At 38.0% G+C, this 27,591-nt stretch overlaps 7 protein-coding genes across 10 annotated transcripts; 4 read left to right on the top strand and 3 right to left on the bottom strand.

The window, feature by feature from the left end:
* The first annotated feature begins 375 nt into the window (after positions 1-375).
* Positions 376-2,736, top strand: LOC108046045 (syntaxin-5). 2 transcript variants are annotated; one of them, XM_017125597.2, is made up of 3 exons: positions 376-444; positions 539-1,393; positions 1,850-2,736. In XM_017125597.2, exons 2-3 carry the CDS (start codon positions 718-720, stop codon positions 2,581-2,583), a joined length of 1,410 nt encoding a protein of 469 aa, XP_016981086.1. In that variant the 5' UTR covers positions 376-444; positions 539-717; the 3' UTR covers positions 2,584-2,736. The 2 variants fall into 2 exon arrangements, with proteins under 2 accessions (XP_016981086.1, XP_016981087.1); XM_017125598.2 differs by having other exon boundaries at positions 401-440.
* Positions 2,737-3,009: 273 nt separating this feature from the next.
* On the bottom strand, positions 3,010-4,179 carry LOC108046046 (protein cornichon). Of its 2 annotated transcripts, XM_017125599.1 has the most exons (5): positions 4,124-4,179; positions 3,880-4,062; positions 3,703-3,815; positions 3,405-3,548; positions 3,010-3,339 (listed from the first exon to the last, which is right to left on the bottom strand). In XM_017125599.1, exons 2-5 carry the CDS (start codon positions 4,027-4,029, stop codon positions 3,312-3,314), a joined length of 435 nt encoding a protein of 144 aa, XP_016981088.1. In that variant the 5' UTR covers positions 4,030-4,062; positions 4,124-4,179; the 3' UTR covers positions 3,010-3,311. The 2 variants fall into 2 exon arrangements, with proteins under 2 accessions (XP_016981088.1, XP_016981089.1); XM_017125600.1 differs by lacking the exon at positions 4,124-4,179 and having other exon boundaries at positions 3,880-4,116.
* A 235-nt stretch (positions 4,180-4,414) lies between these two features.
* Positions 4,415-7,014, top strand: LOC108046026 (cell division cycle protein 20 homolog). Its single transcript, XM_017125575.2, has 3 exons — positions 4,415-4,890; positions 5,251-5,572; positions 5,772-7,014. Exons 1-3 carry the CDS (start codon positions 4,579-4,581, stop codon positions 6,716-6,718), a joined length of 1,581 nt encoding a protein of 526 aa, XP_016981064.1. The 5' UTR covers positions 4,415-4,578; the 3' UTR covers positions 6,719-7,014.
* On the bottom strand, positions 7,008-20,071 carry LOC108046027 (NF-kappa-B inhibitor cactus). Its single transcript, XM_017125576.2, has 7 exons — positions 19,920-20,071; positions 18,748-19,455; positions 17,618-17,795; positions 17,058-17,268; positions 8,710-8,798; positions 8,394-8,651; positions 7,008-7,347 (listed from the first exon to the last, which is right to left on the bottom strand). The coding sequence occupies exons 2-7, from the start codon at positions 19,422-19,424 to the stop codon at positions 7,285-7,287; spliced, it is 1,476 nt and encodes a 491-aa protein (XP_016981065.1). The 5' UTR covers positions 19,425-19,455; positions 19,920-20,071; the 3' UTR covers positions 7,008-7,284.
* A 2,459-nt stretch (positions 20,072-22,530) lies between these two features.
* LOC108046029 (NIF3-like protein 1) lies at positions 22,531-23,741 on the top strand. The gene has a single exon (XM_017125578.2). It carries the CDS (start codon positions 22,674-22,676, stop codon positions 23,541-23,543), a length of 870 nt encoding a protein of 289 aa, XP_016981067.2. The 5' UTR covers positions 22,531-22,673; the 3' UTR covers positions 23,544-23,741.
* A 209-nt stretch (positions 23,742-23,950) lies between these two features.
* Positions 23,951-25,178, bottom strand: LOC108046028 (39S ribosomal protein L4, mitochondrial). Its single transcript, XM_017125577.2, has 2 exons — positions 24,463-25,178; positions 23,951-24,246 (listed from the first exon to the last, which is right to left on the bottom strand). The coding sequence occupies exons 1-2, from the start codon at positions 25,131-25,133 to the stop codon at positions 24,027-24,029; spliced, it is 891 nt and encodes a 296-aa protein (XP_016981066.1). The 5' UTR covers positions 25,134-25,178; the 3' UTR covers positions 23,951-24,026.
* A 579-nt stretch (positions 25,179-25,757) lies between these two features.
* Positions 25,758-26,438, top strand: LOC108046031 (sex-determining region Y protein). 2 transcript variants are annotated; one of them, XM_044460402.1, is made up of 3 exons: positions 25,758-25,868; positions 25,951-26,136; positions 26,185-26,438. In XM_044460402.1, the coding sequence occupies exons 1-3, from the start codon at positions 25,857-25,859 to the stop codon at positions 26,290-26,292; spliced, it is 306 nt and encodes a 101-aa protein (XP_044316337.1). In that variant the 5' UTR covers positions 25,758-25,856; the 3' UTR covers positions 26,293-26,438. The 2 variants fall into 2 exon arrangements, with proteins under 2 accessions (XP_044316337.1, XP_016981068.2); XM_017125579.2 differs by having other exon boundaries at positions 25,951-26,438.
* The last annotated feature ends 1,153 nt before the right edge of the window (positions 26,439-27,591 follow it).

Genomic DNA, 27,591 nt, shown 5'->3' with positions numbered 1-27,591 from the left:
TAGCTGTGTTTTAGCGGGATAATTTCTAACAAAACATGAGCTGAAGTTTTTGCAAAAAAACAGTTTGAAATGACACTGGCTTGTTTTTTAGACTAATACTAATACAAAATCATGTAAACTTAAATTGTCTATTTATTTATTACTATATATACATTTATGTGTCAATACATTTATTCAATTTACTAAAAAACCTTTGTAAATATATAATTTAATTTATATTTAAATACCACGAAACTGACAGTGCGAGAATTTAGGAATAGATAACAGGTTACCATATATTTTGTATGTCTTTAAAATTTATTTGCACTCGAAATATAACGCGAAAACAAATTAGCCGCCAATACTAGGCCTATCGATAGTTATAAGATATAACACGTCATCGTCATCTGTCATCTGTGAGGTGTGTTCGTGTGTGTGCGAGTGAGTGTGTTTGGGTGCGTGTGAGTGAGTTTTCTGCAATCTTTTTAACAATTATTATGAATTTTCGACAAAACCAAAAGAAAATGCCTAAACAAAAACCAAATTATACTTTGTATAGGACACACAGGATTGCCAAATAAGTACCGAGCGGAAAACCGAACGGAAAGCCAGGGCTTTAAAAGCGAAAAAGAAAGGGGAAAATTTCGCCACCAGCAAGGAAAGTCCAACAGATCGTTTGTGTGCATATGAAAAAACGGCAACGTCAACTCCCCGGGTCAAGCTGCAATCTGAAATGAGATGCAAACCCGAAGACGCCTTCATCAAACGGACCAGCAGGATTACAGCAGCAGCAGTACCTATACCATTCAAGAGGATCAGCAGGGAGGAGCAGGGGCAGGAGCAGGATCTGGGGGATTGGGAGCAGCTGGCGGATCGGTAGGACTATTAGCACAGTCCCTGGCTCAACCACCGATTGCCCACGAGGCGGCCATCCACATTGGAGACACCACCCAGACGGGGGAATCGTTTGCAGCCGATTACTCGGACGATAAGTACGGCAAGGCGGCCCGCCAGTGGAACCTTCGCGCCTTCTCCGGCCAGGCACTGCGCACCCTTAGTGCAGCCGCTGCCGTGGTCACCGGCAACCAACCGGGCATCAACAATAATAGCCAAAGCAACTACGGCAGCTACCCCGCTTCCATTCAGTCCAGTTCGCAGTTTTACCAACCGAAGGAGGAACACCAGGAACCGGAACCCGAGCCGGAAATCTTCGTTATGGCCGCCCGTGATCGGACAGGCGAATTCGCCAACGCGATTCGATCGCTACAAGCACGCAACATCACCCGGGCAGTCAATATCCGTGATCCCCGCAAGGCCAAGCAGGTGCAGAGTTACTCGGAGTTCATGATGGTGGCCAGGTTCATCGGCAAGAACATAGCCAGCACCTACGCCAAGCTGGAAAAGCTCACCATGTGTAAGTGTGGGTTTGGATTGAACAGGAAACTTGTTAAGTGCAATTTAGTGTGTTAATATTATTATACAATAAAAAGTAGGTATAATTTGTGGGTATAATTCACAAAAAAAAATTAACACATCATAGATAAGCAATTAAAATTTTTTTCTAAATTTTCCTATACTTAAAGACAAATGCTAACAAGAGTAATTTAAGGTTGTCAACACGTGCGTCACTTTAAATTTCGAGGAACTTTCAATAGTTTGCTTTAATAAGCGAATTTATAGATTTTTGAATGTCTTCGATATTTAATCCATTGTTTTATTACCCAGATTTATCCCTATTTTTAGATTTATTAACACAAACCCTTTGTGAATAAGTGAAATTTTCTTTAAAAAGTTTTTTTTTTTTTAAATAGGCGAATAACAATTTTATTTCAATTTATCCAGCTAATGACATTCCCGGTCTCCTTTTCAGTGGCCAAAAAGAAGAGCCTATTCGATGACAGACCGCAGGAGATCCAGGAGCTGACGTACATCATCAAAGGCGACCTGAATGCGTTGAATCAACAGATTGCTCGACTGCAGGACATCTCCAAGGACCAGCGTCGTCACACTAACGGAAAACACCTGGTGTCACATTCCTCCAACATGGTACTGGCCCTGCAATCAAAGCTGGCCAGCATGAGCACGGACTTCAAGCAGATCCTTGAGGTGCGTACCGAGAACCTCAAGCAGCAGAAGACGCGACGGGATCAGTTTAGCCAGGGACCAGGTCCCTTGGCCGCTCACACCGTCTCTCCGTCGACAGCCAAGCAGGGATCGCTTCTCCTTAGCGAGGAGAACCAAGCAGTGAGCATAGACATGGGCAGCAGCGACACCACACCGCTTCTAACAACCCAGACACAGATGGCTATCTACGACGATTCGGATAACTACGTCCAACAGCGGGCGGAAACCATGCAAAATATAGAATCTACCATCGTTGAACTAGGTGGCATTTTCCAGCAACTGGCCCATATGGTCAAGGAGCAGGAGGAGATCGTGGAACGTATTGACACGAACGTGGCGGACGCAGAGTTGAATATCGAGGCGGCTCACGGCGAGATCCTCAAATACTTTCAGTCTGTTTCAAAGAACCGTTGGCTCATGATCAAGATATTCGGCGTTCTCATATTCTTCTTCCTGTTCTTCGTTGTTTTTATGTCGTAATCGAACGCCCATTGCCCATAAAAAGCCCCATGTACCTACCCATGTATACAGCATTTTAATTTAACCAAGATTCAATCACAATATTGTTTATTCCAAGCTGTGGCCTCCCAGAACGATTGTAAAATAAAGTTATAAATACGTAAATAGGAAAAACATTTATTTTGGAAACTAAGGGTGACTTTGAATGAATGAATGTATTTTATATAAGTTTTTTTCTTATTGATTCATGTTGGTAATGGAAGAAACTTAAAAATACATACAAAGTGCTTGCTTATCGTTATTGCCACAATTTAAAAAATCGGACTATATCTATGTTGGCCCTGCTGATAAGCTAATCTTTATTATCTTAAGTGCTGGTTGGATCGAAGTTTCCCGTTTTCAGTCAAACATTCCGCTGTCCCTTAGGCTATATAAAAAAAATAGAAATTAGTTCTTTTGATTTGACTTTTATTTAATGCTTAAAATCCAACTACACCAAGGATGCGAAATGCAAAAATAATAAAATACGTTACAATCTCTTACTGCAGACAATAGATTACAAATTATAAAAAACAAAGCTGCAATATGTTTTTATGGATTAACACTAGAATTTACAAGTGAAGTATTGTTCGCAGTTGATGGGGAATCTCCCCCAGAAAGGGAGGGTTCCACTTGAGTTATGACAACTAATACACGATGCGGATGCGCTGGCGCCAACAATGAGATCCCCAGGCAGCTGCCCAATGCCTCTATGTCGAGATGAGCGAATAAACCATGCTAAAATTAGCGAGAATCGTTAGACAAACGAGGACCCGGCCACCCAGGAAATCAATTATAATTACCCGTATATGTAGTAGAAGAAACTGATCAAGTAGACGGCCAGTTTGATCCAGCCCTCACGCATATTCCGGGATAAAGTGTCGGTTTTTAAGACTGTGGTAGGATCGTAAAGCCCTGGTCCAGACATAACAGGGCGGTTTTTGTAGCTGAAATGGGAGTGAGTCAATTAGGTGGTAAAAAAAAACAACATGAGTAATGCATAAATTCGGGTACAATAACTACGTCCCTATTTCGAACACTTGGTCATGGTTCATTAAGTAGTGATCATTTTGTAGATACCAAGGTCTATAAGTGACTTACCGCCAAAAATGATAGGCAATCAGTGGTATGTTAATACAAAGTGAAAACCATTCCCCACAAAACAAGAATAGCAAATTCAAAAATATGTGCAGCAAGTACTCCGGTAAAACCAGCTGAAATATAAAATAATTATCAATTAAATGGTGAACTTTAAGTGTGAACACTAAGTTTACTGACCGGATTGAGGCTATTGCACTGATCAATTGGGTTTTTGTAATCCGTTTTTAGCTCGTCAAAGGCAATGACATGAAATATTGCGAAGAATATTAAAAATGCATCGCCGATCAGGGCCACTATATACGTAAAGGCGGTGAAGTTGAAGGCCATCTTGTAATATCGTTAAACCACGTCTTTAACGTGCTAAACAAAAAGACTTGCTAATTATTTACGTAAAATTTCGGCTTCCAATTGTAAGACTTACTTGTTTTTTTTACAAGGGCGGCGATGATGACAGCTGTGCACCAGGGATGCACAAAATTAATTAGACCTGCTATGTGGTCACACTAAAAAATATATTTCAATTTGAACTAAAATAAATAATATTAAAAATATCAACCTTTAAGCACAATATATTATTTAATGTGTTCTTACTAGCTCTAAAAGTTTTAAGAACTTTTAATGTATTCTTTTAACAGATTATTTAAAATACCCCAAAAAGGGGTATTTATTTCCATAAAAAATACCATTTACAGCTATCCAGCCTGCGGTCACATTGCATTTCCAAATCGAACCGCCATTGCATTGCATCTACAAAGAAAAAAGGAAATTCCAGATCGGATCTGAGTGATCTATAAACTTCAAACGACTGACGTGCAATCACCAGAAAATTGTGTGATAAATACAAAAATTACCTGACACCCGAAGCCACAGGAAACCATGTCGCAGTTCAATTTTGTAAGCGATTTGCAAAATGCGTTGATCATGGATGGGGAGACGCGCGGACCTGCACCGCGCTGGAAGAAGAAGCTGGAGGCGTCTCTTAATGGAAGCGCGAATACCACGCGATCAGTGTTATCCGTCTCGTATAACACCAGTTTCTCGGGCGTTCAGGCGCCCACAAAGACCCCGGGAAAGAGCAGCGAGGGCAAGACCAAGAAGTCCACAATAACACCCACTAAGACGCCCGGAGGCGGAGATCGCTTCATCCCGAATCGGGCGGCCACCAATTTTGAGTTGGCGCACTTCCTGGTAAGGATTATGTTGGCCCTATACTGTTTCCGCTCCACGTTTTATATGAACTCCTTCTAATAATTATTTAAATTTCTTAAAGGCTTTATAGATCCATCCATGCTTGTAATAAAAGATCATACCCTTAGTTCTACTATATTTTAACCAGATTTCGAATGGTATTCTCTTTTAATCTGCAGATTATATTTTAGTTTAAAAATTTGGGTAGAAATAAACCTTTCTAAATTTCCATGAAACCCGGAGAAATTCCAGGATTTATATTACTTTACAAAACTTCAATTATTGCAAGTGCATTCTGCAATAGCATAATTGTTTGCATAATATTTTAATTATATAATAAATTCCATATATGTTTTTTAGGTTACCAAGGACTCCGGGGATAAGTCTGATGAGGAAAACGAAAAGGCCACAACCAGCAACAGCAACGAGAGCAATGTTCAGGCTTCGGCTCACAAGGGCGAGAGGCAAAAACTCATATCCGATGTGGCCCAGGTCGGCGACTCAAAAACTGGCCGCATTTTATGCTACCAAAACAAGGCTCCAGCTGCTCCGGAATCGCACAACAATCCTCTGAAAGTTGTGTACTCCATAAAGACGCCAATATCCACGAAGAGCGGATCACGCTATATACCAACCACATCCGAAAGAATTCTCGATGCACCTGATTTCATCAATGATTACTGTAAGTTCTCTTTAAATTGTCACCTCTTTTTTTTATTTTCAAAGATTCAAAAATTGTAATTTTCTAAATTAATAATAATTTGAAAGTTTTGTGAATAATTTAAAACCCTATTTCCTAATTCCTAATTTTTAAAACGGAAATATGTCTTATTAATCATATATATTCGCATTTCTTAATATTTTCATTTCTTTTTTTTCAGATCTCAACCTTATGGATTGGAGTGGCGACAACATCGTGGCCGTTGCTTTGGGCAGTTGTGTCTATTTGTGGAACGCTCAGACCGGTAATATCGAGCAGCTTACCGAATTCGAGGAGGGCGACTACGCTGGATCCCTATCGTGGATCCAGGAGGGTCAGATCCTTGCCATTGGCAACAGCACCGGGGCTGTGGAACTGTGGGACTGCTCCAAGGTAAAGCGTTTGCGTGTGATGGATGGACACAGTGCCCGAGTGGGATCCCTGGCCTGGAATTCGTTCCTGGTTTCCTCTGGCAGTCGCGATGGTACCATTGTCCATCACGATGTGCGTGCGCGGGAACACAAGCTGTCTGCCTTGGCTGGACACTCGCAGGAGGTTTGCGGACTGAAGTGGTCAACGGACTTCAAGTACCTGGCCAGCGGAGGCAATGACAATCTGGTGAATGTGTGGTCTGCGGCCAGCAGTGGCGTGGGAACTGCCAGTGATCCTCTCCACAAATTCAACGATCATCAGGCTGCCGTGCGTGCTTTGGCCTGGTGTCCCTGGCAGCCGAGTACTTTAGCCTCTGGTGGTGGTACCGCCGATCGCTGCATCAAGTTTTGGAATGTAAGCAATGGCACCCTAATGAAATCAGTGGACTCTAAGTCGCAGGTCTGCTCTTTGCTGTTCTCGCGGCACTACAAGGAGTTGATATCAGCTCATGGATTTGCTAACAATCAACTGACCATTTGGAAATATCCAACGATGGTGAAGCAAGCTGATTTGACTGGACACACTTCGCGTGTCCTACAGATGGCCATGTCTCCGGATGGCAGCACAGTAATCAGTGCTGGAGCCGATGAAACACTGCGCCTATGGAACTGCTTTGCTCCCGATCCTCTGGCGGCCAAAAAAGCTGTTTCCAATAGTAAGGCCAAACAGAGCGTGTTCCGGCAGAGCATTCGTTAACAGGACTAGGCCCTTATAGAAGTGAGTTAACTGCCTTTGGGAATGCATTATTTACCCATTTGAATGTTAGTTTTTTAATGATGTGGTTGAAGAGTGGAGTCTAGACAAATATACTTTAATGCTTTCCCAATTTATTAGTTCCCGTTCCATGTTTCGTATTTTTGTGATTATCGATAAATCTTTTCTTTCAATGTGTAACCCCACCGACGATATTTGAATAATTAAATTTTGTCAAATAATTTTATTTCTTAGAGTTAAGTTTGTGTGCGTATAAATAAAATGCTTGACATTCTGCATCCTTGTATGCTTTATTTCGCTTTAAATACTATCGTTAACACAAGCAATTCAATTCATTTCGGTCTGCCACTTGCGGGGATAGTAAGTACATAGGTTCCATATCCTGGATGTTTTTTGTGAACGTGTGTCATGGAATATTGCATACATTTTTTGGCAGGGAGGCGTGCGTTTGGAAACAGCAATTAAACCAAGTCGGGGAATTCGGGTTGTGTTAATCATAGGCATGTATATGTTTAGTCTAAGTCGTATGTACAGATTGGGTGGGGCATTCAGGCAACCGTCATTGGGTTACCACCGTTGTAGCTGACAAAATAGCGCGGATCACCAAACATCTGCAAGTACAAGAAGAGGATCACAAATAAAGCATGTTAAAATGAAATTAACAAATAATTGTTAGGGAACACGATTAACAAAAGCCACAACGAGCAACAAAATAAGCAAACAACATAAAAAGAACAAGTTAAGATTAAAATGGGAAAGATTCAACATTTAAACAGAATTACAAACCTTTTAAGATCCATTCATTATCAAATTTAAAAAGAAATAAGAGAATTTAACTAGGAATGATAAAGTTATATTTTATTAAGACTTTATCAGGGCTAGCAATACCCATCGTTTTATAGTTTGGATTTTTTTGTCAATTTTTTGTAGAGTAAAATATTTATTTTGCAACATCATTTCATTCAGTCAGAACATGAAAACATCAATTAGATTTAGCTAGCTTAGTACTACGATTTATGATTTTATTTTGTATAATAATAGATTAGTTAGTTGATACAGACACACGCGCACGCACATACAAAAATTACAAACACTCAGACACAAGTATACAAGTACATAGATGTAAGTGGAGAGAAATAGCAAAAGACATCGAATTATACATTGGACAGCTTAATATAATATAAATTGGTACAGTGCATTGCCCTTACGAATATAGAAATAAGTTCAACTTTAAAACGCACAAAAGTTGGCCCGACAATTCTTTTTATCTATGGTTTGTTCGTAAAGCTGTTCATTAACTAGCATTACTTTATTGGTTTAGTTTGTTTTAAACGGGTTCTACTAAAACATAGATTCCCTATTAAAGATCAAGTGCGGATATTTACTTTACTTGCTGCTTTTCTGCTGTTTGCTTTTTTTTTTTTCTTTTTCTTTTGTTTTTTTTCTTTTTTGGTTAACAATACATAAATGTTACAATAGTTCATTACTCAAGTGTAACAATTTTTCTAACTGAATACCAGTTCAGTGTGGGATTTCATATTCTTATTTAGTTTTTGAACATTTTGGAAGCTGGTGGTGGCCCATTTCAAATTGTGTCTTACGCTCTACGATCTCTATGATCATTTGTTGGTACATTTTCTTAAGCAGTGACGCTCACCTTCGTATCGTCTAGATCTTCGATATCGCTACTGTCGTAATCACTGTCCGGTGGCGTTACAGTCTCTGCTCCGCGCTTCTCCAGTATGTTCTGCATGCGCGACTTGTTCATGATGCACGCGAACTGGTAGGCAGTTAATCCGGCAAAGGTGGCTGTCTCCAGGTTGAGTTTCTCGCACTCGTCGAGCAGGAAGTTGGCCAGATCCTCGTTGCAGGCCTCAATCGCAATGTGCAGCGGTGTGCGCCCCGATTTGCCCTCCTATTAAAACAACTAATTAGTTGGGCTTCTCAAGAATTCGTAACGACTTTAAACTTACCCTAGCGTTTATGTCGGCTCCATGGGATACCAAAATGCGTAAGATATCGATGTTTCCAGCCTCGGCAGTCAAGTGTACACAGCGCTCTCCTGGAATTACAGAAAATAATAGAATTTGGTTAGTAAGTTAATCTATTCTTGAATAAATAAAAAAAATTGTAATAGGTTGTATTCAACTTTAATGCACCAAAAGGTAATCATGCTAATGCTTATTGATGCTCGTCATGCTAATAAACAAGAATGACGCGATAGTTAATCATATTAAGAAACGTGTTAAAGAATATGAGAACACCAGTAAATATTTTCAATTTGTATAATATTTTCCCACCATTGTGGATCGAAAAAGCTGGATTTATGAATGAAACCCGATCCCTTCCCCCAAAGCTTTTCGTCAGTGAAAAAAGCTGCTACTCTCCTCGCGATCGCTGTCCGTTGTAAAACAAGTAGCGTTTTATAATGCGAACGAAAAAAGCTTTGATTACGACAATGACCGGTTGGAAGGCAAAAGAGGGGTTTTTAGGGGGGCTGGTGCCAAGTGGAGGCTTTTGCCTTATAAGACAATATGACAACCCGTTGACTTCGCATGCGAGTATCTGTGAGCCCGATCGCCGGCACTGGTGTGCGTTGAAAAACCCAAGAAATTCCCACAATAAAACAGCAGCAATAACATACCAACGACCAACAACAACAAAGGCGAGTGACGAGGTAAGCGGGCAAAAAAAATACAATAAAATAAAATAAAACTCAAACAGTTGGCGTTAAGTTAAGTTAACAAACCAAATACAAAGTTGGCTTTTGGGTTTCTGCTTCAGCAACAAGTTTGCTCAAGTTCAAATTGGTTTGAGCATATAGAAATCTGATATATGGACACACGAATACAAGTGTCTGAAAATAATAATAATATGTGCAATAATTTAACTGACATTTGAGGAAAGAAACGAGGAAATTTCGATAATTTTTCAGTTCTTATCTTTTTGTTTGCACTTCCTTCTACGCTTTTTGAAAAAATTCATAATTAAATGGGTTCCATAAAAGGAAAATATATGAATATGAATTTTTACGAGATAAACACAAAAAAGTTTCCAGCATAAAATTTAAATTACTGGTATGTTTTATAAATGGATTTTTACCAAAAAGTAAAGCATTTTATCGAACACTTTTAATTAAATTAAATTAAACGTGATAATGCAATGAGTAAAAATGTATTTAAAAAAAAGTTAGCTCTAACACTGTATCTTTCTCATCTTATTTTTTTGTTACTTGATTCTTCAGATTCTTTCTCAATCAAATCTTGTATTTTCAGATCGAGTCTCTGCTTGCACACAGATCGTACGGCTAAAAAACTAAAAAAAAACTGAAAACAAAGGTGAATTGTTTAGTTTCTGTTTGTTTTTGTATTCCATGCCTTCGCTTTTATGGCTTTATGATTAGTTGACGTAGTTGTTGTTGATACTGCTTTTGCCATATTTTTTGCACGGGTTTTTTTAGTTTTTTTTTGCCGCTAGGCTACACGTGCTGTTGATTGACTTTCACACACAAACAGTTGGCACATTTACATAAATCACACACATTTACATGACCAGAAGAGAATTATCTCTATGAAAATGTCTTTAATTCGAGAACAACCTGTGGTAATCCAAACAAAATTCCACACAAAGGTGATTAGAAACCTTAAAAAAACATGCAAGATAACCTCAGAATTGGCCTTTGGAAAACAATAAATAATACATAAGATTATTTGGCAATAATTTAAAACCCAAGTACACACAGACATTAAAAGCCGGGATCTTTTTTTTTCCAAAAGAAAGCGGATTAAGAAAGTCAGCAGCGCAGTCCATTTTTTTTTTGACAGCGTACAAAAACAACAATTGTGTCACAAGCTTTAAAAATAAACGATGACAACATGAATTTTTTTAAGCTCGACTAACTAAAAGAGAAGCAGATGAGCTAGTAAAAGACAATACTCATTGTTGTTGGCTTCTCAGCACAGCAACGTGCCAATCGTTAGCATACGATTAAAGAGCTATACTCAACGATATTAGATATTAATAGACAAACGGGCAGGCAGTATAAAGCATGAAATATGAAACAGAAAAGTTTGTTTCAAACTTTGTTTTGCTTTTGGGAATTCCCCCGTCGCCGGACGGGGCTGCGTCACAAGATCCCACAGATTTTAATCCGCTGTCTTAGCCAGCTAGTCTGAGTCGAAGACACGTCTCCAGAAAGCAGTTAGACCAGAAATAAATACGGTGATTGCTCAATAATTAGACTTGTACATATATCTGACACTTCAGCGCATTTTGATCGGTCAAAAAGTTATAAAATCTGAACGTTTTCGTTTAAATTTATTTCAGCAATTAATATTTTAATGGGTTCAATCGTCACAAATATTTTTAGCCATTTCTGTAGCGTTTTATTAGGGTACATAAAAAGTAAGTAAATAAAATAAAAACTTTGGAATTCAAAAATTCACAACAATGCCCTTTGAATAATTTAAAACTTGATGTCACGGTTTAAAAAGAACCGTTTATCACAGCATTCATATTTATGTGTATTTAAATTAAGACAAGGAAAAGATAGTAAAATTTGTTTTTCTACAGATAATACAAGTAAATTATAACAAAATTTCAGAATTTTTAGAACATTTTTCAAAAATATTTTCAAATATTCTTACCATTTTTAGAAAAAATGTGTTTTGCTGTAATAACTTTAATCAGATTCGAGTTTTAGGAAGTAATAACCATTTTGAAATCGTTTAGAACTGCGCAATATGGGAAATTCTATTTGCCCGGCACTTGACAGCCTAAACACTTTCACAAATGGCACCACCGCCCACTTGATCCGATCGCTCCTCCAACCTCGATTCCCCCTTTAACGCCCCAACAACCCACACCCATTAACCTGTATGATATGATGTTGTTACTATTTACACAGGCGGCGAAAAACGGCAACGATATCGACAACGACCTTATGAGAAAAACCCAACGGCGCAGTTAAGAGTACTCCACAAGTCACCCGAAGTAGCAAAGTTCATAAATTTATTGACAGCGCAAATATTAAACGCAACGCTGTCTTCGTTTAATTTTAATTAATTGTGTTTATTGTTGGGGCAGAGTTTTGGTATTTCTACAACGGGTTTTTTTGCTTATAACTTTTGGTTTTTTGTTTCAAATATTTATTTCTTGTATTCCCCGGTTTGCCAGCTTTATTTGTCCTTCAGTTTGGGTCATTGATTCATAATTATACAATTACGGAATTTCTTTATGCGTAAGGCACGAGTATTTGTAATATTTATCGGAGCGGGAATTATCTGAAAGCTGTTTCGAGTTTTCCACACAAACGCGTGCCAAAAGAAGTTACCAGGCCATTAGGGGAACTACCTGGCCCAAAACCCACAAAGACCCAGAAGACATGGCCGTTGACATAAAAGCCAACTGTCAAAATACGACTGGGAGACAAATATACTAAAAAAAATATATATAAACAATCAAAAGTGGGGAGAAAAGACAATATCAAATTAAAAGTTGTTTACCACAAGACTTCTCGGCGCCGTTGGGCTATTTATCTACATACATCTATGTTCGAACTTTCCCAATGTGGAAATTAGCTAAAGTAAAGTGAAAAACCCAGATAGCTGACTGCAGCCGGCCGCCAAATGAAGCGAAAACAAACAACACAATTTAGCACAATTAAAGCCATGGATTTTCCAAGCCATGACTACGACGACTGACTTGGCAATGAAAGTGTTTTGAAAGCAACTCGGGCTCAGTTTGCTCCCCCATGATCACCCCCTGCCCGAACCACTTTATATCGCTCGATCGTTATGTCAGTGGATTCGCCTTGTTGACTTTCTTTCGAGCTATGAATGCGAAATGCAAATAACACCCGACTCAACCAAAATCGGCTGTGGGGATCGTCAGCCACGTGTGGGACTGCACAAAAAAATTAAATAAAAGAAATAAGTAAAAAAGAAAACACAGCTCAGCAATTAAGGCGCAAACGGAATTTGGGGAAATCCCAAAGAGGTCACCATTGTTGGAAGGAGATCAGCTTTAGGTTTTTTTGTTTTTCAACTCTCAGTTGCAGTTAGGATTTTCCTCGGACGTCAGGTATTATTCATTGCGTTACTTAACTTCCGTCACATTGTTTTTATTTTTTGCAATTAGCATGAGCTCATTGTAAGTTTCTGCGCTACTCACTCATGTTACTCATTCAGGTTTTGTTTACCTTCTAAGTAGAGGAAGTATTATGTTAGCTACTCCTCAAAGGTTTTAGATCTTTAAGATCTCTATTATTTAGAGAGCTCTTGGGAAATTATACAATAAGCAATAAGCAAGTAATTTTAATTTAATTTTATTTACAGCTGACTGTTTGAAAAGAAATAATCAAAACAAAGAATGGAAGTACAGATTTCCGCTTAAAAAAGTATTTAACCTTGTCCAGTATCTGTTAAAGTAAGTGAACTTTAAGATTTCCGCTCACCAATCTCGGATTCTCGCAAATGTCATTTTTCAAAACTCCCAGATAAAAAAGGGAAACAAAATGCTTAGGTTTTAAAAGTGATCTAACCTTGTCCGCTGTCCGTTAAAGTGAATAAACTCTTGGATCTTGGAAATACCAAGCTCGTTCAACCAAAAACAAAGCCGATTAAGTTTTCTTCGGATCATGAATAAGGAAGTGAGCTAACGAATTAGGCGGAGTGAAAAATAAGATCTTTTAACAGAGTATATCATAGCTCCGACTCTTGACTGGTTCGAGACAGCTGCAAAAACGGGAGAGTCCAGATTTAACCTTGTGTCTCTGACAATCGTTCGTTTATGACTAATATGTTGTTGTGTTCGTTACTATGTGCATTGATGTAAAACTCATTGATAGTCGACAGATTCCAGAATGTCGTAGATTTGAGATGTCAATAAATAATGAATGCCTGAAACAGGTTTTCGATGGTGTAAGTCTAAACTTGATTAATTTGGTAGGTGTTTATATTCTAATTTTATTTTAAAGAGATTTGTTTCTGAAATCCCAGTCACGTTAATTGTGCACTTATTCCTCTCCTATTTATCTTATAGCTGTTTTTTATGTGGCAATTTGCAAGCTACGCAAAATGGTTTAGGTTTTTCAGAATATCTGTTAACTCATGATTTATCAGCGGGTTTCTACGGCTATGAGTTTTTTTTTTAGAACACGAGACATTTACAGCACACATGGTTAAGATCCAGTAAATAACGTAATGTTCCAGGGGTAAAACCTACACACTGATAATAGCCAGTTATCTTTTTTAATGCGAAAGGGGGCGAGGACGTTCCAGAGCGCAACTCGCTGAATGTGGAGAGTCGTATAATCGCACAGTAAACGACCACCTATGGGGTTTTCCTCAGCTGATAACAGTTACCAATGTCTGCTGACGATCGAACACCGCTGGACATATCTCATTTGTTTTTTTTTTGCCAGCTTATCAGCCGGGGAAGTACTGGAGTGAATGCTCTTAATTGTAATTTCAGTTGCCAGGCCACAGATTTCATTGGTTCTTCGTTTAAATAAAGATATGCATTAATACCTAAACCCACACATGCAGGACAAATGTGCGGTTCTGAAATTCCCTCGTTTGGTTTAACCGACATTTGTATATTGCTTCCCTCAGACCGATAAGAAGAGACGTTTTCTGACCTCCCCCATACCCTTGGGGAAAATTCTAAACTAAACCATTCAATGGAATATACGCAGAATCCTTAGTAGCTGACCCTAGAAATCCATAAAACCCGGCTTGGTAATCCCCAAAAAGTTTTAATTTGAGAATGGTTTATTTTCACAGATAAGTGAATGACAATCAATCTATTTGTGGGCTTTATTATCAACAATGGGAATTTCTGGCATTCTTGGTTTTCTAAAGAGCAAAGCAAACAATGTTGTTAAGCGAACCGAACGAGAGAAATAAAACCAATACTATTTATAGAGGCTGTCCTCGAGAGCCTTGCGTGCGTTTATTTATATAATCGCAATCCATTTCCCAGTTGCGTGTTGGTCGCGTTAATGAGGCCCAAAAATGGATTACGACCAAGTTACAGGCGGGCGGTCGGCCCCTAAGCATTTGGCCATAATTACTATTGTGGGGATTTCCAGATTGTACAGAAATATTTTTTGGAGGTCTCTAGTTTCCACCTTTGTGCCGTTGATAACGAACCTTTCCCAATTTCCGTTTTTGTCTGCCCTTATAATCGGCTTAATGTTATCATTATTCTATTGGTATTATTTGTTTTTCTTCAGCTGCATTCTTTAAAGCCTGCTCTTGCTTGGCGCAGGGCCAAAAAGGAAAATGTGTCCTATATATAGCGCATTTTTTCGCACTTTAATACTTTTAAAGAATCATTTAAGTTAATTTAGTAAAGAATTTTAAATTGGGAACGGAATGACTTTAAATTTAGAGAAAAAATACTGATAATTTTAAAAATGTTCGGAAGAGTTGAGGAAACGGATTGTTAAAGCACATTTTAGGGCTTTCGCTCTTTGTTCTCCAAATTATGGTATAACATGTTTCCTAAGAAGTATTTACTAATAGATTCTAAAAGAAAAACATTCTGTGTGTGTGTTTATACCCAGGGATGCTGACGTCATTGCTGATGTAGATCGCTTTGCACCATATATACTGTGTTTACTTAGTAATCTGCCTTGTATACACAAAACTGCCCCCGAAGTCCCGCCTCGAATATTTTGAATTGCTTTCGAATTTAATGCTGCGGCAGTGGGAAAACCCAGAAATTTCAAAGAGGCGAAATATTCACAATCGTCTGACCGTCTCGTTTCTTTTTGCTTTGTTGGTTTTTAATAGTTTTTGTCGGAAATGTCTGCGCTTTTGCTTTTGGCTAGCCGAAATACATTATATGCCGTATCTGAGCAGGTTATATATAGCATTTACATATATATCCACAATATGCGGAGCAGCTGTTTTGTGGAGCTTCAAACCGGTTGGCGCTGCTTAAAGCTGGCCGATGGGTAAAAAAAATGTTTGTTCACCAAATGTTTGCCACTCACGAATTCGGATTTTATTTTTGGCAAGGTTATACATAGCAAAAAAAAACAGAGGTGCAAAAAGGCCAATAGAAATCGATTAAACAAGCGAAAGGTTAAAAGCAAATAACTTTGATTTTGCAATACTTTCTGAAAAGTTTATTAACCTTTTTAAAGAGTTGAAGCGGTAGTTAAAAAAACTTTTACTTTCCGTTCAATGAAAAAATTGGAGTTAGTATAAAATTTTAAAATATTCTTCAAAATAATAAGCAAATTAAGTTTAGCACTTGCTATTTTACGACAATAATAATAAAATGTAGATAACCTTTACTTAAAATATAATACAAAACAAAATAAAACTGTTGGTGCAACAGAAAATTTGGCAAGCATTCCAAAAAATGGATTATTAATAGAAATTTGAATTTGGAACCCTTCTTGAATACATGTTATACAATGTGTGTGGGTGGCACCCCCACATACCATCGGCTTTTAAATCGATAATTCGATTTCAGGTCCGCGAATACAGAGTAAAAACAAATAAGGAAACAAATGTTAATGATGGGACACGCCTGCCTTTACGCGCGGAAAATAAATTGAATTTAATATCATTTCCTTGATACAATATTCAAAATTAATGCGAGAGAGTAAAACAAAGCAAATCAATTGAATTTCCTTTTCAATAAGCGTCTATGTAAATGCTTTTCTGGTTCTCTTCATCCAACAAAGAAATAAACATTTTTCCTATCCTTGTATAAATTGTTTTTATTATACTCTGCTGACGTCTGAAACTTTGCAAATGTTCTTTGCGCATTTCGTTTATTTTGGTTAATCAATAACGCAAATGAAAATGGAAATAAGGCGAAGGGTTGTTGCTTTAATCATTTGACGAGCGAAATTTTCAGGCGAACTGTGTCGGGGAGGCCAATGTATTTTTGGCATCTGCTCAAAGGCGTCTATATAGACTATAACCATATGTACGTCTATAACGTATATACATTCTATATGGCAGACGACAATGTCTCGCAATGTGGCTAGCCGTTGGCGGGACACCAAATATATGTATAGCTATATAATGTGTACACTTTTGGCACAGATTCATATTTATTTTTGATAAATGCCTCCAAATGCTAGGCCAAAAATAATACATTTTGTAAAACCACATTTAGCTTTTGGAACGAAAAAATTCCGATAATTTTGCAAGTAGCTCAAAAAATTTAATTTGAATAAAGAGTAGTTAACTCGTTTTTAAAATAGTAGTGGTGGGTTTTTAACATTAAAATACTAAGATGTCTAAAATGTATTTCCTGTAAATGTATATACAAAGCAATATAGATAAAAACATACCATCATAGTTGCGAATCTCCAGATCGGCGGGCAGACGGGCGTAGCTGAGGGAGCTAACCGCCTTATCATTAGAACGATGTCCGTACTGTCGGTGGGCCTCATGGATCTCCGTGGCTCCAAATTTCTCTGTCAAGGCGCGGACGCATTGCTTCTCCCCGGCGATACAGGAAAGATGGAGAGCGGTATTTCCATGACGATCGCGGACCGTGGGCTATAGAAATGAGTAATTATGACGTAATAATTTTAAACTTATTATATTTTATCGTTTATAGGGGCTATTAAAAAAGTTTGGAAAATTAAGAATGAATTTCCGCATAATAAAATCGTTAGATTGGATTCTATACATTCGATTTATAACAACTACTTCCAAAATAAGGTTGAAAGCCAAATTTATAAAGGCTCATCGATTGTAAACATTGAATTTCAATGTTTAATATACCTCTTTTAGATACATAAGTGTGGAAAATGATTATCTTACAATTCTGTAAACCTGACCTTTTTAGCCTGAAACTTTCGAACTATTTCCTAAGTGTTTCCTTCTTAGTTCTACTGAATATTACCTCTGCTCCGGCCAGCAGCAGCATCCTCATGATATTCGGCTGTGTAGTGAGGGCGGCCAGGTGAAGGGGAGTTTGGGCAACATCGTTCTGGATGTTGAGAAGGCACGGGTGCGGAGCCATGCGAATTAAGGCGGTCACCACGTCCACGGATCCCGAAATACAGGCCAGATGCAGAGGTCTGAAATAAGCAAAAGATACACAATGAATTTGTGGGTTTATTTACCTGCCTACCGGCACCCGCACTTTCTTCCCTTCCTGTACACTTGTCGTCGGTCATGTGGCGGCGTAAAAACCCAAGTAAGTTAAGTTAAGGTGAAAAAAGAAGAGGTGCCCCGAAAAACCTGTTCCCGTACCTGCCCACATACCAGGAAAACCCCGAAGCCTGACTAAAACACATGTGTCAGTCGCGTTTCTCGCCTCAGACATACAATGGTCTTTGAGTGATTCACGAAACTCTCCCCATAGCTCGCTTGGTGGTCAGTGCAGTTTCGCGGCGTCTTTGTTATTTTGGGAAATTTTGAAATTCTCATCGGAAATACAGCACGTACAAGTTCCAAAAAACATAGCAATGATTCAAAGGCTGTGCCACAAAGCGATAGTCATTGTTTGTAGATATATAATTGGAAGGAATGATAACTTTCAAGTGGATCCCAAATAAAATACATCCTCTACTTAAATTCTATTTCATTTATGTTTTCATTAGAGATAAATTTCAGAATTTATATGTCTTTTTAATTTAGTAAAAATTCTTGTTCAATGTGTATTTGCATAATGTGGGTTATTCAAAGAATATTTGGTGTTAAGTCTGTCTAATCAAAGCCAAACAATTTCCGATTCGGATTTTATTGCGAAATAAGGACAATGTTCGTAGCCCATTGAGCTTAAAAATAGTAAGTATAGAAATATTAAAAATTTTTGTAAAAACTTTAAATGAGAATATAATAAATCTTGAGATAAAATTTAAGATTTTATAGATTTTAGTTTGTCGGACATGTTGCTTTAAAATTTATAGTTTAACGACGTTAAGAATATAAACATTAACCATTAAATTGTTTACTTAAAGTCCCCGAAACTCGAATCTTTTTGCGACTGTATCCCCCTAAATACTGATATGTTCCATGTGCACTTACGTGTCGCCGTCGTCGTTTTGCTGGAAGAACTGCTCCCAGGCGTTTATGATGCTGATACTGCTGAGCGGAGCGGATGAGGTAGCTCCTGATCCCGTGGGATTCGGATTCTTGGTGTTGGCTGTGGCTGTGGAGGATTGCACCTTGCTGCTCTGGCCGAGATTGTTGAGCTGTTCGCCACGACTGGCCAAATTGCTTTCGACGGTCCATTGTGGGATGCCTGTGTCCGCGCTGTTTTTGAGACGCATCGAATCGGCGGTGGTGATGTCCTGGTGCTCCTCCTTGTCCTGTTGCTGATCGTCCTCTTCGTCGATAATGCCGGAATCGAGGACAACGGGTTGTGTCTTATGGGGTTCCGAAACCTTCTGATTCTTATCCTCTAGATCCTGCTGCTCCTCGGATTCGTCGGTTATCTCCTCGCTGAATATCTGCGAGGATTGGGGGCCAGAAATAAAGCCCGAATCGCTGGTTTCGTTTGGCACGGCAAATTCCTTTTGCTTGTTAATGGCGGCCGTTTGATCTTGTGTTTTGCCGCCAAATTTACCGCTAGTAGGTGGTAAGGGTGAGGGGTTAGCTGCGTTTGGGGGGGCACGCTGCTCAACACTGGCAGCGCTGCAGCTGCAGTCACTTGTTGCTGTTGCCTTTGTTGCTGCCTCCGCTGCTTTTGTTGGGCTCCACATTTTCGTGCTTTTCCGGACTCTCTCAGTTGGACTGCAAATACATATATGTTATATACATATATATTTGTCGTTTTGAACTTTGCTTTGAGCTCAGTCTCTCTCTCACACACACAAACACACAGAGGGCGCTCACACGTAACTGCTCCAAGTGCGAGTGAAACAAACATACAGACCTAAGCGAACAAGTGAAAACGCAATAATTTTCTAGATTAAAGCAATTTATAATTTTATATACAAGTATAGCCAGATAAACATAAATCTAAGCGTTTCACTGGTTTGGTTAATTTTTAATTTTCATAAAATAAATTTTTCAAAAAATATACAAATACATCAATTGTATATTTTTTTGCCTTTTTACGTTTGTTTCACCCGCACACACACAAACATACAGAGGGAGATTTATTTTATCTCTCTTTTCACACAGCTTCCTTTTTTCCCTCATTCTTTTCAGGTGGTTTTTTAGATTTGGTCACTATATTTAATATTTTTCACTACCTTGCTCGCTAATATTGTCTTGCAAAGTTTGCTTTAACACGCGTTATTTTGAATTTAACTCAAGTTGATTTGTAATTCTGCAAATCGCATAGTAGCCGTGCACGTCTTGCTTCTTTCACGTTTCGATACGAATTGACGTTTGGTAGCCAGTTATAATGTGAAGTATATAGTCTTTATATAGTATCAAAACAATTTGCTTAAGCTGTGTGTGCTCCCCCTTTTAAAACTGTGTGGGTGAGTTCCCGTTTCGATTGAAGAGAAGGTGTGTGTAAGTGGGAGAGAGAGCCAAAAGAGAGCCGTAACAGGGTTGCCGGATCGCCAGCTGAGCGCCAAGTTTAAATCCCACAACAACAACCGCAGTAGCAACAAAAGCAACAACAGTAGCGCTACTAAAATATATTTACATATTTACGTTTTACTTGCTGATCGGCGAGTTCTACCGAGCGGTGTTCAGGGCTCTGTGGACAAAATGCGTATGACGACGATGCGAACAAACATCAGGAAAAACACCAATTTAATTTTAAGGTGACCGAGCGGAAATGGTTTTGCCTCTGCTGCGCAGGATACTCTCTGGAATTCGAAAACTGTAAACTCGAATATTTCTACCTGGTTTCCCAATCTTTCGGTTCTTCACATGGCATTGGCTCACAACTTCTCGGCTGAATTTCCGTGTGATCGATTTGTCATGCGGCCTCCTCTTGGGTTTTTTAAACATTTAATCATGCTTCTTTAATGCTATAGCATTACATTTAATTAAGTATTAATAATATAAGGGATTTATTTTATTCGTAAAATATTTAAACAGTAAAATAAGAGAGGTATAGATTAAGAATTGTCATTAAATTGTATTATATATTGCTATCTCTGTCAGGGTTTTTTTTCATGCTTATCATCATTTAGGGGTTTTCTTTGCATTAAATCATCTACATTTTTGGAAATTCTCCACTTGGAAACTCAGATTTCATCACACTTTGTTGTCATAAAAATGAAAGTGGAAATATAAAATTTGTTTTTTCAATTTACTAGTAATAAGAATCTTGCATTTATCTTGTGTAGCGAAATTTATTTTTGGCTACTTTGCTATCAAGAACAGTGGTTTTTATAGGCTTTGCGGATTTACTTTTTTTCAATTATTGAATATACATTTTTAGAAATATATATTTTATAAAATTACCACTTGATTCTCCACCATAATAGCATATTTGCTGCATTTTATGGGTTATTTGGAGTACTTGGTCATGCTTTAAAAATTCTTAAAAGTTTTAGATTTTAAATTTTAATTTTGTATCACTTGTATAGATAAGAAATTTTTGGCGTTATTTTGTGTTGGTCACGCGTACTTAATATCTTTCAAAGTTGGGTTTTCAATTTAATCAGAAATATATAGTGCCAAATCATCATGGAATCCACGTAAGGGGACTTCTCCATTAGTTATTTTCAATGGACTGGTAAATAAAGACAAATAAATTCAGAGACATAAATCTTTTTTTACATTTATTATAAAATATTATAAATGTTTTTATAAGTGGTTTTACTTTTTTTAATAAAAATTTTAAGGTTATTTAATGTAAGCTATGGCTTTAACTTTTCGTTTAAATTGTGCTGAAAAATATTTAGTTGATTAAAATCGTGCTGACTAATCATTTATTTTTTAGGGTTTTGGGATTTCACTTTCTTTCATCATGAAGCTGTATATATAGAAATTTTGATTTCTTAGAACATTTTTTAATGATATAAGCATTTAACATAACTTATTATAAAATATAGTGAATAATATTTTTACAAAAACAAAAAGATTTAAAATTCTTATACAAATTTGAAACTAATTTAACGTTGATTAATAAATTAGTTTTACTTTACTAATAATTAACTTTTACTATTTTAATTGGTAAAGTAGAAGATTTATACTCAGATGAGCGTACTTAAAATTGCGGTTGACAATAATGGAACATTTTCTTTACTAGAACATTCTGCAATCTGATAGACCAGTCTGGACCTAAGGACTTCATCTTCCCCTTGATTGATGATGTGGTCACATTGAAACATTATTTTCCGATGGATTTTCAACGTTATGGGTCAATAAGACTATTTCGGATATGCCGTCTTTGATAGCATATCCATCTTACCGATTTTTTTCTTGTAGTTAAACTGTTAATGAATTAGTATATGAAACATTTAAAAGACCAAAGGTTTGCTAAAAAGAGGAAACACTTAATCAAAAATAAAAACCTTTTTTCACTTCCTTAAACTTTACAAAATTCAATATTGTACAAATGCTTTAGCATCTTAACAGTAATATTGTGATCTGCTTATTTTGACAATGGAACTTTAAGTATTCATTGACTTTAAAAAATATACAGTTCAAGTCCTATTTAGGTTTTTCCCTTAATAAATTATGGCTTGTTGAAGTTTCGGTTTTTAAGAAATACTGATAAGAATAACATGCGTACAACCTAAATATTTACATACATAAGTATATGTACATGTGTGAATTCGATTCTCTTGAAAAATAGTTTTAGTCACACCGATTTCTTAATTCAATTTATTTTCTTTTGAAAAAACGAATAGAATCAGATCTAGTGTTCTCACCTTAAATAAACTAATTTTTTTATTTCGCCCTTACTAACTACGTAATAACGGGGTAAATAACAGCTGTTACGTAAAAGCGGCTAAGAATAGGTTGGCAGGCCAAACTTCAAAATAAAACCTAATCTGCATTTTTCTAAGATTCAACAAACAATAGGACGGCAAGGCATGCTAAAAAGAATGAGCTCTTATAATGGTCAAAAATTAGTGACAGTGGTGAAGGAGCTGGAGAAATTTGCGCCGATTTCATGGGCGGAGAAGTGGGACAACGTGGGACTCCTGATTGAACCGCATCGGGAAAAACTAATAAAGAGAATACTAATTTCCAATGATTTAACAGAACCAGTGATGAGCGAAGCGTTGGCGAAGGATGTGCAGCTTATAATCAGCTATCATCCGCCGATTTTCAAGCCCCTGACAAGAATTACGCAGACGCATTGGAAGGAACGCGTGGTTGCCGCCTGTTTGGCCAATGATATAGCCTTGTATTCACCCCACACGGCTTGGGATAAGGCATGTGGTGGCGTCAACGATTGGCTATCGCTGGCAGTGGATATCCTTAGTATCCGCCCCCTGGAACCGGAATTGGGCGCTCCACCGGGCACAGGATCCGGTAGATATATAGAAACCAAAATGGAGCTCTCCAAGCTGCTGGAATCCCTGCAGAAGCACATAGGGAATAGCGTGCATATCGCACTCGCTGTGAGTCACAATCCAAATACCCTAATCCAAACCGTGGGTATTTGTGCGGGCTCTGGGGGATCCCTACTAAAAGGAATCCAAGCGGATCTCATTATCACTGGAGAAATGTCGCACCACGAACTGTTGGAATTCACCCACAATAATACCACCGTATTGCTTTGCAATCACAGCAACTCGGAGAGGGGTTTCCTAAAGGTGTTCTCACATAAACTGGGGGAATCACTGAATGGAGCTTGTGAGATCCTGGTATCTGAAGCGGATAAGGATCCTTTGGTCACTGTGGCGAATGATTTCACTAAGGATAAAAGCATTTTTGTTGACTGCTACAAACAATAAACTAAAGCATTTTAATTGTTAATTTTAAATTGCTCAAATTTTGGGGTATCTCTTAAAAGGAACCCACAAACTTTGTTGATAAAGATCATAAAGATGAAGACCAATTTGTTATCACCTTTCCTAAATACATTAGAAATGAGAGCATAAGAACCCTATATTTTCATTAAATGGAAGATAATCTGAAGCATTTGAATTACATATCTTTTGTTTATTTAAAATTGTAGGGGAAAGGGAACCGAAAACCTCGTATGATCTTTCAATTTGAAAAATAAGAAAATTTTCATTTTACAAAAATGGAGTGACTCAATGCCGATTCCAATTGGTTGCCATCTTATTCTTCGCGGTTAAACCTAATTTTATATAATTTTGCCAACAAACCCATATTATCCAGGTGAATTTAAAAACCCTTTTATCGTTTAACAATGCATTTTCTGGCATCCGTAAAGATTACAAATATACTAAAGGATTTAACTTTCTTAGCTTCTAGACTTGATCCAGCTTGAACTTTCCGCCCTTGCTGGCGGCGTCGTTGCGATGAAGTTGATATAGTAGACGCTGCTCTAAATGCTTCACAGCAGCCACCGTTAGCACCAGGGTGTCGTGCTTTAGCATGGAATACACGTTCAGGCTAAAGGATGGCATCAGGTTAACATAGCCCAAATCGTCGCTGGCCTGACAAATGTTGGCTGGGAACATGTGGTCTCTGGGAACGGATTAAAATATATGAATTAAGCTATCAACATAAATAATCATAAAAGCAGTTATGGAAAAGGTATTTGGTTCCATTACCTAAATACTACATGTATCATTAGGTACATAATTTGGTTTGTTAGATAGTTCATTCAAGAGCAAAAAATTATAAAGTTATTAAGTACAATCCGACTTTTTCCATCACTGTTGATATGGTTATAATACTCACTCATCCACAATCAAGACAGAGGGTCCCCAGTTCCGTTCGGCGATCAGATCCTTGAGGAACTGTGCATCCCCAGTGGGTATGTCCACATTATCGATGATGTGCAGATCATCCTGGGCCAGCTTAACGCTTAGCGTTGAGGTCAGTCCTAAGACCCTTTTGTAGAAAGGCAGCATGTAAAAGTGGGTGGTGGGCGATCTGGGGCCGTGCACCACTCCGCCGCCCTTGAGCATGGGCGAACGGAGGGAGCCATGACGAGCACGTCCTCCTCCCTTTTGGGGCCATGGCTTCCGTCCGCCACCGCGCACTTCCGCTCGTGTTTTCGTGTGTGCCATGCTTACATAACGATACTTGCGCTGCCACTCCACATTCTCCTGGATGATGTCCACCCGGGGCTGGGCGGCAAACACATCCGGATGCAGTTCAATCAGACCGATCTTCCGCTCGGCGACCTCATCCGTATTCTCGATCCACGCCTGCCGGGCCGTGCTCCTGCTCACTGGCGAGTACTCCGTGTAATCTTGCGCCAGAATCAGCGGAGATTTGGTCGCCAGAGGAGCGGTCACCGCCTCTGGGGATTCGGTTACCGCATGTCCTTGGTTGCTGCTTCGACCAAAAGGCCTGGCCACGGGATAAAGCAACTGCCTGGATCTAATCAAAATATTTTTCAACATTTTCCGGCGGCGTGCTTCAGTGTGAACGAATCTGAAAAGTTGAGAAATACCGACATCAAAGGTGGGCAAAGAATGTGGTAAAAATACCAGCCGCAAAGCGAGATGGTTACACCAACTAACGGAACACTTTAAATATTTTATAAAAACGTAGCACAATTCTAATCATTATATTTTGTCATTATTTAAATATTATTGAATTACGGTTTTAATTAAATTAAAATCGGACAACAATCTTATATAGCTGCCAGAGAAACGATGAGAAAATGCAGCGCTAAATCGACATAGCTTCATTGTTTTTAATAATATAGGCACATAAATCGAAATGCAGTCGATTTGTTCTAACTGCAAGGGTATATAAACTTCGGCTTGTCGAAGTTTGCTTCCTTTCTTGTTATAATTCCAATAACTATACTGTACATTAGAAGCAACCAAATCTGCCTTTTATTTTCTTTCAGAACGAGCGATCTTGGCAAAAAGTTCTGTTATATAAACTACCTGCTTCCTTCATTTTAACTTAGGTAGACTTAGGTAGAAATGGTAATTAGGGATTCTTTCTCATATATTTTCTTTGAAAATTTAGAAGCAGGTAAAGTACCCTAGAAAGTAGTCGAACGCATACTATAAATAGCTAGACCCAATGGAACAGAGCTCAGTCGCAAGAATACCTTCAAGAATCTTTCATATAGTCGTACTCCCAAATTAGGAGCCAGTCACAGTAGCAAAATGAAATTGTTGGTAAGTCCTGAATAACATTTGGGAATCTTTTCAAACTATTTTAAAATTATTAAGCTAATTAAAAATTCCATTTGTTCTTTAGATTGCCTTTTTGTTTGTTCTGCTTGCCATTTCGTCGGCGCGTCCCCATTTTAGTCCCTGGGGTAATTACGGTGGATCTGGACAGCAGCAGCAACAGCAGGAACGTTTCGGCAGATTTGGAAATCTTGGACAGCAGCAGCAACAAAGTTTCGACGGACGTGGATCTTTTGGTCAGCAGCAACAGCAGGAAAATGTCGGAGGTATTTTTGGATCTTTTGGACAGCAGCAACAGCAGGAAAGTCTCGGCGGATATGAACAGCAGCAGCAAGAAGCTTTCGGCGGACCTTTTGGACCTTTTGGTCAGCAGCAACAGCAGGAAAATGTCGGAGGTTATTTTGGATAGCAGCAGCAACAGCAGGAGCTTGAAACTAACAGCCGATTTAATGGGTTTTATGGATAATATAGCAAACAAACTTTATATGAACACCATCATGGGCTGTATTACAAATAAACAAAATTACAAATAAACAGAAAATATTTAAAAGACAATCGGTTTTTATTATTTATCTAAATTTTAACTGGAATTAGATTGATGGCCTATAATTAAAGGCCGTGATTGCAGTTTGACTAGAATGTATGGTTTTTTTAAGGAGTTATTCTATTTGATGGTTTGTATCTTCTTACTAATTGATTTAACTGTATGTTTTGCTCTATTTTGGATTGCCAACTTTGGGTTCTCATGATTGGGAGTTTTTCGAAAGTGTAGGAATTTTTGTTGAAACTCCCAATCATATTTACCACACAAGCTTTGATATCAGGTTCTTCATACCTTTCAGTTTTGTATCTCATTTCTTGTTAAGCCATTATGCATCTTTGCCCAAATTCTGCTTACTGGAAACAGTTTTTAATCCATCTGGGTATTTGCAAATATCGACTACTAAGATGTGTAAAAGATTGATTGAGACATTCATCAGGGCATATATCTAAGGCAACTTATAAAACGTTTAAACCTACAGACCACTTACTATAAATAAATGTAGGTCGTGATACAGTCATTTTATATTAATACCCAAATAGGTTTTTAATTTAATCGATATTGGAATACTATAGTTTGAGGAAATAAATTTGATATTTGTATTATAATAGACTTTTTATGATATTGCTAAGTATGCTGATCAAAAGTTAAATTACTGTCTTTTAAACATAGAATAGCTATTGTACATTTATAATTCCAATAACTAAGCTGTACTTTGTAATAAAAATCCTTTGTGAATGGGATGACCTTCAGATTTTTATTTTTTTCAGAACGAGCGATCTTGGGCAAATATTTAAACTACCTGCTTTCCTGCATTTGAACAGACTTAGGTAGAAATGGTAATTAAGGATCCTTTCTTAGATGTTTTCTTCGAAAATGTAGAAGTAGGTAACAAACTGTTGATTTCTTATGTATCTTAACGCATGCTGTAAATAGCTAGACAAGCTGGGAAATAGCTTAGTTGCAGGAATGCCTTAAAGAAACTTTCATATAGTCGTACTCCAAAATTAGGAGCCAATCACAGTAGCAAAATGAAATTGTTGGTAAGTCCTGATTAACTTTTAGAAACCATTTCATGCTTATTAATCATTTTTAAATTAATTTAGATTTAGATTGCCTGTTTGTTTGTTCTGCTTGCCATTTCGTCGGCTGTTCCCCCATTTGGTG

Source organism: Drosophila rhopaloa, unplaced genomic scaffold (assembly GCF_018152115.1).
Source record: "Drosophila rhopaloa isolate 14029-0021.01 unplaced genomic scaffold, ASM1815211v1 contig_2, whole genome shotgun sequence".
NCBI lineage: Eukaryota > Metazoa > Arthropoda > Insecta > Diptera > Drosophilidae > Drosophila > Drosophila rhopaloa.
The sequence above is the reverse complement of the archived record's forward strand: the minus strand, read 5'-3'. Positions and strand labels throughout refer to the sequence as shown.